At 41.2% G+C, this 14,456-nt stretch overlaps 1 protein-coding gene across 4 annotated transcripts in view; it reads right to left on the reverse strand.

Moving 5' to 3' along the window:
• SLC4A4 (solute carrier family 4 member 4) overlaps nucleotides 1–14,456 on the reverse strand; it is a 353,776-nt gene that overhangs the window by 281,229 nt on the left and 58,091 nt on the right. For all 4 annotated transcript variants that reach the window (XM_082653633.1, XM_082653632.1, XM_082653631.1 and 1 more), the window contains exon 3: nucleotides 1,662–1,841. In XM_082653633.1, coding sequence (XP_082509759.1) covers nucleotides 1,662–1,841 — 180 coding nt within the window. The remainder of the gene's footprint in view (nucleotides 1–1,661; nucleotides 1,842–14,456) is intronic.

A 14,456-nucleotide genomic window follows, 5' to 3' on the forward strand; every position in this document is an offset into this window, starting at 1 on the left:
CATTGTTTCCACTGCCCTTCCTAAAAAGCTATTACATAATTATCATCTCAAAATCCCTTGGTCCATTTGTGTAGGTGAGCGTCTCTTTCCTTTTTAGTATTTATAGTGATGATGCACTCTTGTTCTTAAATTGCAGAATGAGAGATTATGAGAGAGAGAGACAGAGAGACAGATCACACACACACACACAGTGGAGACGCACCTCTGATTCTGGCTTAGGCCTTGCCAAAACAGATAGCAAATGGAGATAAATAGTAGTAATTTATTTGGAAAGGGATGTTATCTTTTGTTCCTCCAGACTATTAACTGTGAACTTTTCTGGCTGCATTTCAAGGAGTTTGCTTGAGACAGACCCCATTTTTTTAGTCAACATATGAACAGTTCCTTTCAGAAAGGCTCTCCCCCAACATTCCAGTGAAAAGCACAGAACTCTTGCCTCCTGCCCTCTGGTCCCATCTAAGTCTTACATTTATTCCAACACTTTAAAATTTTAATTTAGTGGAACATCTCCAAACTGTCCTCAAAACTTTCCTCTTCAATTTGGTGGTCCACCTGATGGCTCCTCTCAGCATAAGTACCTCTCTAGCTGCTAAGCCACCTGTTCAGCTCCAGGAGAGAGACTATAAAAAAAAATTCACAGATCCATACCACTACACTTCACACCCTCTTTAATTTAACTCTGTAAATTCACTTTTCAACACATCTGAGCTGTTAATTCTAATTTGGCCTCTCATCACCTGCAAAGACTGAACTGGATCTTTATCTCCACCACCCATAATAAAGCGTTTTATTGCAGGCTCCAGACTTCTGCAAGTGTAGCAAAGAGAGGGAGAACTGTGCTGAGAGCTCTGCCAACATGAAAAGCTGTCACTATGTAACTCCTGTTGGGGAATCTTCCCAAATTGGCATATGTTTCTACTGCTTCTCCCTTCTACAGCATATATTCATGTTCCCTTCAGCCACAAAGCTGCCCAGATAGCCAAACGTTCTCCATATCAAAAGGAACCAAAGCAAGAGACACATACACCTAAACACACATCCACCCTAGCGCTTGAATCCAAGGATGTGCTTTGACCTCCTGCTATTCTGTTCCTAATAACACCTCTATCCAAAGTATGATATCTAATAGGTTCAACCTTTCAAGAGCTGTGTCACTCTATATCCTTCTCTGATTTTCAGGATGCTTTCCCACTATTCCTTTTTAAATCAACCTGGCTAAATGTCACCTATATTCCTATAAATGTCATATATATACATACATATATATATATATAGATAGATATTTCTCATCTTGACCTACTATCTTAATAGAACCTATTTCTAAGCAGGAACAATCCAAAAATTTCTGGAAGAATCTCCCAGTTACTGTTGATAACTGCAGTTAAATGCCATCTATAACATTCTGTCCTCCTTCACTAGTCAAAACACACAACCACGCCTAAACTCTGTCCCATCTTTTCTGACCAGCTCAGAATTTTACCAGATCTCCTCCTAGACCAACCTGCTGGGACAAGAAAAGCCTCTCCAGACACTACGCTTTAGAGGGCACCACTCCAGTATCGCTGCGTCCCTCCCTGTTAGCCACAAGATCTTGACACGTGTCTTTCCCCAGGCTGCGGGAGTGAAGCAGAGAGAGGCACCCACATCCAGGGAGTACTCACTGAGAGGCTTTAGGATGCTGCTACTGGACTCATCCGCGTTCTCCACGTCGGACTTGTCAGAGTAGTTCTCAGAGATTCTCTCCTTTTCCTTCTTTTCTCTGTGCCCTGCCTTTCTCTTGTGACGTCTCCTTCTCCTGTAGCTCTTTGGCACATGGACCCCGATGTAGATGGTGTGGTGGCCTGAGGAAGGTACACAAATCGCCAGTCATTTCAAATCACAGTCTCCGCTGCACAGAAATTGCACAAGACCCACAGGTCAGAAAAAAATGTCCATGAATTCAACACTACCATTCCATATTTGACAAATAAACCGGAAAAATAAAATTTTCTCCCAATTTTCATTGCGCTAGACTGTAAATCGACCTGTTGGTTGGCACTAGGATTCAGTGACGGTGTGCTCTAATTCTATCCAGAGAGACCTCTTTGTTTAGGAAAGTCAAAGAATACTGAACCGGAAATCAGGAATCCTTGATTCTGGTCATACCTCTGCCATCAATGAGCTATCTGACCTTGAGCCTGTCCCTTAGCCATTCCAGGCCTCAATCTCATCATTTATATAAAGAGAGGCTTAAATTGGGTAATCCCTAGAGGCCCTTCCAGTGCTAACTTTCCTGGAATCTGTGATTATACTGAACACAGTGATGAAAAAGGAGCTCTTGGAACTGTAGGGGGGGCGGGGGTAGGGGGAAGATCTAACTCAAAGGTCAAGAGGTCATTCTGCGGGGTATAAGGTTTTACACTAAAACTTTTTTTACCCAATCAGCAGAATAGAGACTTAGAACTGGGACAAACTAAGAAAAAATAAGACATACTTGGAGAGAAAATTTTAGAAATACTCAAATGTTCACACTAGGAAACAGCTAAAATGAATGTCAGCTACAGTGCCATTCTCATTTTTCTTTTTTCGTTTGCAAAAGTTTCTAAAAACTGGTTGTTGCAGTGATAAAAATAAACCCAGCCCAGTAAAGATTGCCTTGAAGAGAAGGGCATGAGGAAAAAAGATTGTGAAATGCTTTTAGTTCTCTAGATGGAAGGAGCTGCAAAACTGACAAGTGGTATTATTTTTACAAAATCTGATAAGACAGAAAAAAAAAGGGAACTCAAAGTTCTACATTTTTTTTTTAATTGGAAAACTTTTACTTTCACTTTATATACGGTCTAACTTCTGAATGCGGGAACCACCATTTCGGAAGTAATGTGAAAACTTCTTTTTTTTTTGAATTGCAAATAGGAATTGCAAAAAAGATGAGATAATCTACGGATTTCCTTTCCCATTCTGGCATTATTCCTTGATGACCACTTTACAGTGCTGCACACAATATCACACACCCACATGCAATACACATACATGCAAATGTCTGATGTAAATGCTGTGAATTCCTTTCCAGGGTAACTCATCAGGCATATCTAAAAACACCATAATCCACAGGGTTGTTCCCTTAAACTGGAAGGATTAAAACAATTATATCAAGAAAGAGGTTCCAACCAAGGAATGCAGAACCCTAGGTTAATGGGTAAGCATTCAAAAGAAAATATCTCATACTTGGAATGAAGTTGGAGGCATCTACATAAAACATGAAGCACCAGCCCCCAGCACACACACAGATATGCACACAAACACACAGACACACACGCCAACTCAACTACTAAAAAGCACAGTGAAATTCTCCTCACAGAATGTGTGCCAATGAGAAATTTATCATGTCTAACCATTTACAAGCAAATTGTTCTCATGGGAAAGCTATATTATACTAGGAAGTAGGAAATGTCTCAGAAACAATGTGAATTAAGAAACAGTGTCAATTGTTTCCTGCCCTCCAGTTACTGAGGGAGTCCTGCAGCTTTATCTCAAGTCACACAATATATGTAAGCAAAGCCAACCAATTTCTTCAGTAAATCAAACTCTGAAAGCTTGATTGCCTTCGTTCAAGAAATAGGAAAACATCATGAAAAAAACTAAGAGGTTGAAAAAAACTTTTTTAACCTGTCACATTAAACATTTTCTTATTTTGTTATACAGCAGAAACTAACACACCATTGTAAAGAATTATACTCCAAAAAGATGTTCAAAAACATATTTTCTTATTAAAAAATGGTAACCAAGCCAAAAAAAAAAAAATGTAGTGGCTAAGCTACATGAGTCAAATTGATGTTACACAGAAAGATTTTTTTAATATATTTACACAAATCTGCATAGTATATTTGATAAATCATTTAAAAGACAGTTTACATGGGCTGATAAGATTTTAAGGTAAGATTTCTGGCTATAAAGTGTTGTTGTCAACCCAACAAAAGAGTTGGGACGATTCAGAAGGTGAGTTTTCAAAGCCCAGGAGAGAAAGGTACCTTACCTTCAGAAACCTAATCGGAGTCGTCATCACCATAAAAATGGTGCCACTGTATACGCATCATGATCACAGGCCTCCTCCCTGCCTTAGGAATAAGATTCAGCTTATTCCCATCTCCTCCTGCCCCTCCCTCAGATGCTCCCCCAACCCCGCCGACTTTCCCACAGGTGGGGAAGTTTCAGACACGATGCTGCACCATGAAGCCCAGGTACCAACAGTGAATATGGTTCCTTTTAAGACAGCCCGGGGCTTCCCTGGTGGCGCAGTGGTTGAGAGTCCACCTGCCGATGCAGTGGACACGGGTTCGTGCCCCAGTCCAGGAAGATCCCACATACTGTGGAGCGGCTGGGCCCGTGAGCCATGGCCGCTGAGCCTGCGCGTCCAGAGCCTGTGCTCCGCAACGGGAGAGGCCACAACAGTGAGAGGCCAGCGTACCGCAAAAAAAGAAAAAAAAAAAGCCCCTATTTCAGACATTTTTATCAGCTTTATTAAGGTATAATTCTTCACATACCATAAAATTCACTCATTTTAAGGGTTCATATTCAATGACTTTTAGTATATTTACAGCGTTGGGAAACATCACCATAATCCAATTTCAGAACCTGTCGACCGAGCCAAAAAGATCCCTCATGCTCATCTGCAGTCACTCTCTGTTCCCTCTTCCCACTCCTATCCCTTACTAACACTCTTAGGCTTTTTTTTTTTAATTTTTTTTTCCCTTTGCGATACGTGGGCCTCTCACTGTTGTGGCCTCTCCCGTTGCGGAGCACAGGCTCCGGACGCGCAGGCTCAGCGGCCATGGCTCACGGGCCCAGCCGCTCCGCGGCATGTGGGATCTTCCCGGACCGGGGCATGAACCCGTGTTCCCTGCAACGGCAGGCGGACTCTCAACCACTGCGCCACCAGGGAAGCCCTCTTAGGCGTTTTTTTATACTCTCAGTGATGGCCTCTGGGAAGCTACAATTCTCTGGTAACCACACGGCTATGAATTTTGGGGGGGATCCTTACAGCACAGTAAAATAGAATACGCCTTGGGTGAGGAAGCTCTCGCCTTCCAAGAGCTGCCAAACGAAACCAGGGCACTGAGCTGAGCAATTCAAAATGCAAAGCATTTTCCTCTTCCTCTCGTACATTACTGGTAACTACATTTTCCTTTTCTGTCTTTGTTCAGATAAAGGAAAAGGAACGGGGTCCTGAGGTTAAACAAGCCTTTAGGACCTCAGAGACAGTGTTTGTGTTTCATCAATTACTTCTCAACCTCTTTTCATTTCAGCTTCTTTGCCCACCAGAAGAGAGGAAGGCAGCCTCACTCTGGTGACTGGGGGAAAGGCATGCTTTCTCAAAATGATGACCAAATCGTTCATAAGCTGTATGTGCTAAGTACCAAAAATACCAGAAATAAAATAAGCTGGAATGAAAGCATTCTTACCACCTCCACAAAATACCTGTCTTTAGAGTCAATAGAAGCAGCATTACTGATTTAAAAAAAAAATGCTATTGTTGATAAGAATATCATAGGTGATCTCAATATTTATTTTCATTAAAATATCTTTACCTGTCTCAGAGATAGGCCATGAAGATTGATGGCTATTTTTAAAATTACAACTCCCCAAACGACACCAAGCGGTGGAAGGTGTAGTATTATTTTACATGTAAAATGCAAAGGAGAAACTTGATAGACAAGATTTCTAATTCAGCAAGAGTCTACAAAACAGTAAGATGCTCAGAGAATCAGGGACGATTACCTGCTTAATTTATGAGTGAATTTTAGGCGCAAAAGAAAAAAAAATCTCTGGTAGAAATGTCAGTAAAAACTTCTTCCAAAGATAATGTAAAAAGAAGAAGGAGCAAAAAAAAAATTTTAACAGGTAGAATTCAAAAGGAAATGGTGATTGTTTTAAATGTTATTAAAATAAAGGTTACATTCTTGCTACTCAAAATTTTGTAAAGTAAAACTACTGGAATCTACATTTGACAGTGTTCACTTAGGTGTGAGTCAAAGGGCGTTCAGTCCTTGATTTGGCAGTGGCCTCAGTAACATGTGTTCAAATAAATACCCCGCATGCCTTCCTCTGACAGATGGTGCAAGTTCCCAACAAACTCTAAATGTCTTGGGAATATCTCACAATCCATCCACAGCCAGTACTACTGGGAAGAAAACATGGCTTTCCTGGTTATCTCTGACCATCAGAAATCATCACTAGGTGATCCCTGTTTCTTCCACCCTCACGTGCTCCACCTCAGGTGAAAGCAGAAGTCCTGCCATGTTATCATGTCCACTTCTCCCAATTCCTAAAATATTTCTAAACTAACAGCACTGAGAGCTGCTATCATGATTTCAGGCCACCAGAGAACTTTTACAGCTAGTAACTCTGTAGCCATTCATGTTAAAGAGGCTTTCACATATACCCACTTCCCTACCAATGATGATTTAGGACTTTGTAGAATTAAACCCATCAAATGAGCCAAACTAAAATTTTTGCAGTGGACTGAGTGGTTAACAACATATGCCTCTCTATGCAGGATAGATCATTAGCTCCTTCAGGAAACATGGTGCTGTGTTTATACATACAGATGATAGCAGCCATTTATGGAATTCTTACAAATATGCCAGGTTCTGGCTAGGTCTCCTACTTCTATTACCTCATGCAATCCTCACAACTGCACGAATTAAATACTGTCATTATCCCCATTGTACAGGCAAAGAAACCAAGGTTCAGGGAAGTCAAGGATATTGTCACCAGCTAACCCATAAAATCCCACAGGAGAAATCTCTCTCAGGTCTCAACATCAAGAAGAGTGAGTGCTTCATTACTGCATTGGTGGTGCTTTGTTTGTTTTTAGGGTGGTTTTTTTTTTGTAATGTACACTATATTTACACTACCTTATAATTGACTGTGTTTCCTTCCTCATGCTGAAATAGAAGAGACAAATCTCGGGCCAACCGGTAGTAGGTAGACAGAGTTTCGCGACGTGAATTTTAAACATGAACCTTGCTATTCCAACTTTTTACCCATTATTCTCCCTTCACATTAAACCTTTTTGGAATAAAGCGGTATGTAAATATTTTTTTAAGACCTGAGATGTCAGTACTGGGGGTAGAAGCTGTGGATGGCTGGGGGTGGCTGTGAGGTAGATTTCTAGGCAGAGATTCTACTTGTCCTCTGGTGATCCTTTAGCTACAGTTAAATCTATAGGCCTAAATCTCTGCCCAGAAATCTACCTTCCCTCACAGCCACCCCCAGCCTCCTACAGAACTTCTCTAATACTGAGGGATGTTCCCAATTTGATTTTTATCCACATTGTTGCTCTTTCTATAATCAATGGAATTTCTGTTCTCTCCAGTTCGAAGCTAAGATTCCATGACACTTGACACTTTACATCATTCTTTCAGAACTAATAAGCAATATTCCCCAAATATAAATTAAATTCTGCCTTCTTTGGCTTATCTAAAGAACAAAATTGAGTTATTTGTAGTGAGGTGGATGGACCTAGCGTCTGTCATACAGAGTGAAGTAAAAGAGAAAAACAAATACCGTATGCTAACACATATATATGGAATCTAAAAAAAAAAAATGAAATAAAGATGCAGACCTACTAGAGAACAGACTTGAGGACACGGGGAGGGGGAAGGGTAAGCTGGGACAAAGTGAGAGAGTGGCATGGACATATATACACTACCAAACGTAAAATAGATAGCTAGTGGGAAGCAGCCGCATAGCACAGGGAGATCAGCTCGGTGCTTTGTGACAACCTAGAGGGGTGGGATAGGGAGGGTGGGAGGGAGGGAGACACAAGAGGGAAGAGATACGAGGATGTGTGTATATGTATAGCTGATTCACTTTGTTATAAAGCAGAAACTAACACACCACGGTAAAGCAATTATACTCCAATAAAGATGTTAAAAAAAGAGAGAGAAGAAGAAAAAATAATGATAATTTAAAAAATAAAGTAACCTGGTCTTATGCCAAGCCGCCTAAAACACGTTGTAGCTATTGCCGAGGGGGATATAGGGGAGGGAGGCAAATTTAAGAGATATGTATTATTTCTTTTCAATTATGAAAAGAACACTGTTGGAAGAGGAGGCAAAGACCCTGGGTGAGTGATAGATTATTAAAAAGATGTTGTGAAGACTTTACTTCTTGGACCAAAACGAATCATGAAGGTTTTTTAGAAGTACATGCATAAGAAACCTTAAACAGAATCACAGTATCAAGTCCAGATGCCACAGACGTTGTGTGTTTGGCACTTTATATAATAAGAAATAGATCAGTATGTCTAATCCTAAATACTTTAATAAATAAATTGCTAGTGTATTACTCACAAACCCATAAGAGTGTCCATAACCAGTTCTATTAAGAAATAATCATAGCAACACTGCTAATTTACTTGAGCATAAATACCAGTTCATGAAAAGAAAACTCACTTTGAAAGGCATGATGTAATTTTGCAGTTAACAGAGGGTAAGTCAGCCCTTGGTTAGATGTTTGCATGAGGGTCCACACTTCAAACTGACACCACTACTCAGGACAACAGATGATTTTTATTTCTGTATTTTGGATAGGGGCAACTTTTCACATAGAAAAACAAAATAATAATGCATGTGTTTATTAATAGGTAATTGCATGCTACATATGTAATCTATTTATAGACCATTTTGAATGCTGATTAGTAATCTATTTTATTATTAATGCTACCAATTACACTTAGGAGCAGGCATGCAAGTAAATAAATAGTAAAAGTGATGAAAAACAGGGAAATACTTTTCTTCCCACTGAACTGCATGGGAATTTTGTTCACTGAAAGCCTCCCAGAAATCCTTAAGGCAACTTGGGGTTCCCCCAAGCAAGACTGATAAGAAATCTTAGCTTGTTACCTGGTGTTTACTGAGCACAGTACTTTTAATATTTAATATTTGATGCTGATAATCACGATGATGATAACAATCTCTAGGCAAGAACAAACAGCACAAGGAAAAGGTCTCAAACAGGAGATGAGCTTATGGTGACTTAGCGAAATTCTCGTCCTAAAGGACAAGCTAAAGCTCAGGAAACTTCTGCACCTGCCTTATAAGTGCTCATTTTTAGCAAAACAGTCCTAATCACAGTGTTTAGGTAAAGGTGAGGACCCTATGACCACACACTGAAGTTAAGTTTCCATTACAGCTTCCATTATTAATAGCTGATAACAGAAGCTAAACTAACCAGCACTGTGTGAAGTCTGAATTAGTGAGTATTTTTTTAAAGAAATGCAACCTTATTATACTCAGTGGTCATTCATTATTTGAAGATATCTAGGCCAGAACAACCACTTGAAGGCAGTACAGGAACCTACCTTGATAAATAAACAGGACTAAAAATCACCTTATATCATTTATAAACTGCAGCTCCTGAAGTGCTCCACAATCAATAAAAAGCTGCTTCTCCAAAGTAATTTTAACTTTGCTCTAGCAAAACCTCTTTTATATTCATATCTGTAGATATAAAATACCTATATTTATACCTACGGCTATACATTTATATTGAGATTTATATATATATTATATTATGTTCTATTATATATATATATATATATATAATCTCTATGTATAGAGATAGAGAGTTAGGCATTTTTAAGGACAATCCGAATCCAATAGTGTCAATAAAGTGTCTTTTCCAATGTGTCTGGTGCACAAAGGTAAGTGTTGTTCTTATATCTCCCTCCTATTTCCAAAGGGGAAGAAACAAAGTACTATTTCTCCTCCTTCCCACTCCCCTTGAGCCCGGATAATAACTTGTGAACACTCTCTGTTCTCCAGCTATGGCACTCTGGAACACTCACTCTGCGCAGGACAAAACAGCCACGTTTAGATCAAGTCTAACTCGTCCCTCAGCTGTTTTTTAGTCATTATGCAGAGCTTAACTGTGCAGCAGAGGCAATACCTTCCATAACCTCAATCTTCCCTCACCCGGCCCAGGAACAAATGCCGTGCCATGTCCACCCTGCTCTGGGAGGGTCTCCCCCAGAGCTTTCATGCCGTGAGTGCCGACCCCCAGGGCTCAGGTCTGTTGTCCTTTTACTTGACAGCACAGAGAAGAGTGGAGCCAAAAGGCCTGGGAAGGCCAGAGCCAGTCAGGGCAGGGCTAAGAGCCAAGAGGAGCCACCCAATAGGAAGAAGTGAAACCTTGACTCATCCTGACATCCCAGAACCCCGAAAGAGCTGGAGCATTTTAATGTGCAGTACACATGCAGTCAGACAAAATCCACCTGTGAGCCAAACACAGAGAACTGACAGTTTCCATTATCTCCCTTGTGGTCACCATTTGCACAACTGAATGGCAAGTGGGACTGGAAGAGAGAAAACAATGGCTAATCCAATGGTTATTGATAACCGGATTTGCAATTGCAGCCAGAGAGGCAGCTTAGACAGACACATAAATGCGCACATTCACACTCTCATTCTAACCACATTGTTCATCTCCGACTCTATTCTGGCTTCCCTTTTAGCACTGGCCTAAGCCCTGGCTGGGCAATAGGAAGAGTGGTCTTTAGTCGCTATAGACAGATAATCCACCATATAGTCAATGCACTCACGGCTAAGCAGGTATCACTAATATTAGTTCACATAATTCCTTCCTCTCACATACCTGTATATAGGTAAATGAGATGTGGATAATGCCATGGGGCTAAAACAATGACCAAGAACTAGGGAAAGTGCTTCGAGAGACTTAAACGAGCCTAGTTAAGCCCAATCCCAGAATCTTCATGACTATGGTTTTCCACATGCACCTAGAAAATAGGACAACATTCACTGACACCGCAGCTCATAATCATACTTTTAGAGTTGAAATGACCTTAAAGATCACCTGATTAAACCTCTTCATGTACCAATGAACCAACTAAAGCCAAATAATTAATGACATAGAGGCTGGGACTCTTGGTGCTCCTGGTTATATAAGGTTTCCTTTCCTACTTTCCTACTACCACGGTACCAGTCCCCGACACTACCCCCCATTTTCCATTGTCTGCAAAATACAGTCAAGGAGGGAAAAGGTAATCGATTAGGCCTTGCAAGTTAGCAACTACCTAGAAGACAAAAATGGCTCAGGAATGCTTGAAAATGTTTCTGTCTTATAACCAGAGAATGACAAGTTTAAATCCACAACTCTTAGTAACCATAAACGGCCCCAGAACATGAAGACGTTCTGGCTCTGACATCTGTCCTCCCACGAGCATCTGCGGTCATGCAAACAATGAGGCCAGCCAGGCTTCTGTCTTCTTTCTCTCTCACCTTTTCATAAGTTCTCCCAACACCTTTTATTCTTCTCCAGTTAGTTCTTTCTACCCCCTATTCTTCCAGGCGCTTCTTTAAGCTCTCATCCATCTCCTTTTCTAAATTCCTTTCCCGCTCCAGAGGAACCAGACTTCAAGCACACTTTTTTGGAATGAGCACTGCCCTGGGAAAGTCAAGAAGCTTGCCTTCCTTGTACTAGTTCTTCCCAATTACTATCAGCGTTACTGCAAGCAAATCACTTTACCTTCTCCAAGGCTCATCTCTCCATGTGTAAGGTGAGAACGTTGAGCTACATTTTCTCTAAAATCCTTTCTAGCTCTAAAAATTCTATAAGAATTCTAAGTATTCTAATTGGTTAAGTGTAATGGAGCACATAGGGGAAAGGCCAAAAGTTTTCTACTATTTCTCCAGGTCCCTTCGCCACTTCTTTTTTTTGCGGTACGCGGGTCTCTCACTGTTGTGGCCTCTCCCGTTGCAGAGCACAGGCTCCAGACGCGCAGGCTCAGCGGCCATGGCTCACGGGCCCAGGCGCTCCGCGGCATGTGGGATCTTCCCGGACTGGGGCACAAACCCGTGTCCCCTGCATCGGCAGGCGGACTCTCAACCACTGCGCCACCAGGGAAGCCCCCTTCGCCACTTCTTATGAGGATAGCTTTCTCTTTGGGCACTCTTCAGTCTACTCCGATTTGACTCTTTACTAACCATGCCACCCAGATTGCTAACAAAAGCCACCAAGCACTTTTTTCTGCCAAAGCCACTGGTTACTTTTCGCTCCTCATCTACTTGACTCCAGGCAGCACTCAGCACTGTCGGTCACTGGCTCCTTGCTGAAAATGCTCTTCTCTTGGCCTCAGACACACACTTTTCTTGGTTACCCGCCAGCTTCTATGATTGCTCCTTCTCAGTCTCCAAAGGTTGGCAGAGCAGAGCCCACCCAGTCCTCTTCTCATTCTATTCTCTCCCCTTGGTAATGTCATCCATTCCTATGGCTTGAAATGCTAGCTATCTCCCTGGGATTCCAAAAAAACTTACATCTCCATCCCTGCCCTTTCTTTTTAGCTCCAGTTGTGTAGCCAAGTGCCTACTTTAGAGTTCTACTTGGATGTCTCACAGGGACCTCAGACTCAAAAAGCTGATTGCCTACCATCCTCCACTACTATTCCTCCATCGTACAAATGGCACATAAGTCTCCCAAATTGCTCACAGCACAAATCCAGAAGCAATCACCCCCACCCACCCATCTGTCCATCAGCAAGTCCTGGCAATTCAACCCATCTTTTTGTCCCTCTACTCTAACCCAAAATCATCTCTCAGCTGAATCTTAGCAACAGTGTCTCCACTTTTATCTTTGCCCTGTTGGGAAGCTCTCTCCACCCATGAGCCAAAGAGATATTTTTTAAAATGCAAATTTTGTCTTGTCACTTCCCTGCTTACAACCCTCTGCAGTGGCTCCCCAGTGCACCCTCAGTAAAATCCTAAATCCTTAGCATAGTATAAAAGGCCATGAATTATCTGGGTTCCATCCACTTCAGGCCACTCTCTCCCTATTCATGTAGTCTAGCCACATGGGCTTTATTTTCACTTCTCTAACAGGTCTACCTCTTTCTCACCACTGGGCCTTCACACATCCTGCCTGGGAGGCTTCCCTCATTCCTGACCTAGCTAACCCTCTTCACCCTTTAGGTCTCAACTTAATGTCACTCTATGGGAGATACATACCTTGGTTTCCCATGTAACCTCACCCACCTACATGATACACTCTCTAAATTATCACATCAAACAACCTTGTGTCCTTAATTAATGACTGGTTTATTTGACCGCACATTAATTATGTCCCTAATTGGAATATATTATCACTTTCAACGATACATATGAGCCTGAAAAAGCAACATATTAAAGCTTATATATCTGCAACTGTTGGTTACCATTTTGATAAGCTTAAAGAAAAAGTTAATAAAAGCACTGTCCATCAGAGTTAACAAGAAGAGTTAACATAGATATTAACCAACTAATTTGTTAATCACCAGTTATCAGTACTAGCTTTAGTCTGAAAGCATTCTGCCGTCACAGCAAGCACTGGTGAAAAAGGGTTAAGCACAAAGATAAATCACCTGCAAGGAATATGACCAAGGAAGATAACATCTTAAATTTACAGGGTTCATTCTGGGGATTTCAAATTAGTTTCCTTATATCCCTAGCAAGACTAGGAGATAAAGAAGCACCAATGCTGTTTCTTTGTATGAAAAACTGAGATTCAGAAATTAAGTAATTCGTCAATGGCTTACTGCAAATATCAAAGTATTTTTCTGGTGTTATCCAAGAATCCTTAGAGCATCTCTAGCAGGTGGATAAGAAGATAGGTTATTAACTGCACTCTGTACAAAGGAAATATAACCGCACAAACATGATTGGCCTCATGTTACCCAGTAAGGCGGGGCAGAGCCAAGAACAGAAATAGGTCCTGAGCCTCCTGGTTCCCCACCATGTTCTTTAACCCACAGCAGACTGAATAAAAGTATCTCAACCCAGATACCGACTGAATTTGTCAAATACCTATATCCACTGGATTTGACTGTGAGCTTTCATTTAACATCCAAGACATTGTCTTTATTTTTCAACAGGGATAGAATCGTGTTGAAAATTTAATAATCAACTGGAGAGTAGGGTGGTGATTTAACTAATCCATAAATGTGAGATTCTGGCCCTCTAAAGCTGATATGTTGGCCAAATTTACTAAAATTCAAACATTCGTTTTTATTTCCAGAAGTTTTGGCCTTGTAAAAGTTCTTGAGTATCCCACCATGAAAAGAGTTGGTAAAGTCACGTCCGGAGAGGTTGAAGTAAAGTCTGTTCTCCTTTCAAAGTCAATACAGTATCAAGAAAGGTGAACATGTTGGATATCGCACTTAGGATAGCTGCCTTGTAATTCTAACTCTATAGAAAGGTAAAAACAATTAACCAGATTTAAAAGCTTTTGCAGCTATTCAGGGAAGGGAGTTATTTAAGTTGCCTCTACTGCTGATTTAATGGATGTCACTCACCACCCTCCCTCCCTTCACCTTCATCCCACCTGGCAATCAGCAGCTTCAGAGGTACAATATTTGGAACCTCCTGTGAACTCCTGCCATGGCAGGCTCTCACCTCAGTCCCCTAAATGCTATCAGCCAAAAAAGT

This window comes from Grampus griseus, assembly GCF_964374135.1.
Source record: "Grampus griseus genome assembly, chromosome: 4".
Taxonomy (NCBI): Eukaryota; Metazoa; Chordata; class Mammalia; order Artiodactyla; family Delphinidae; genus Grampus; species Grampus griseus.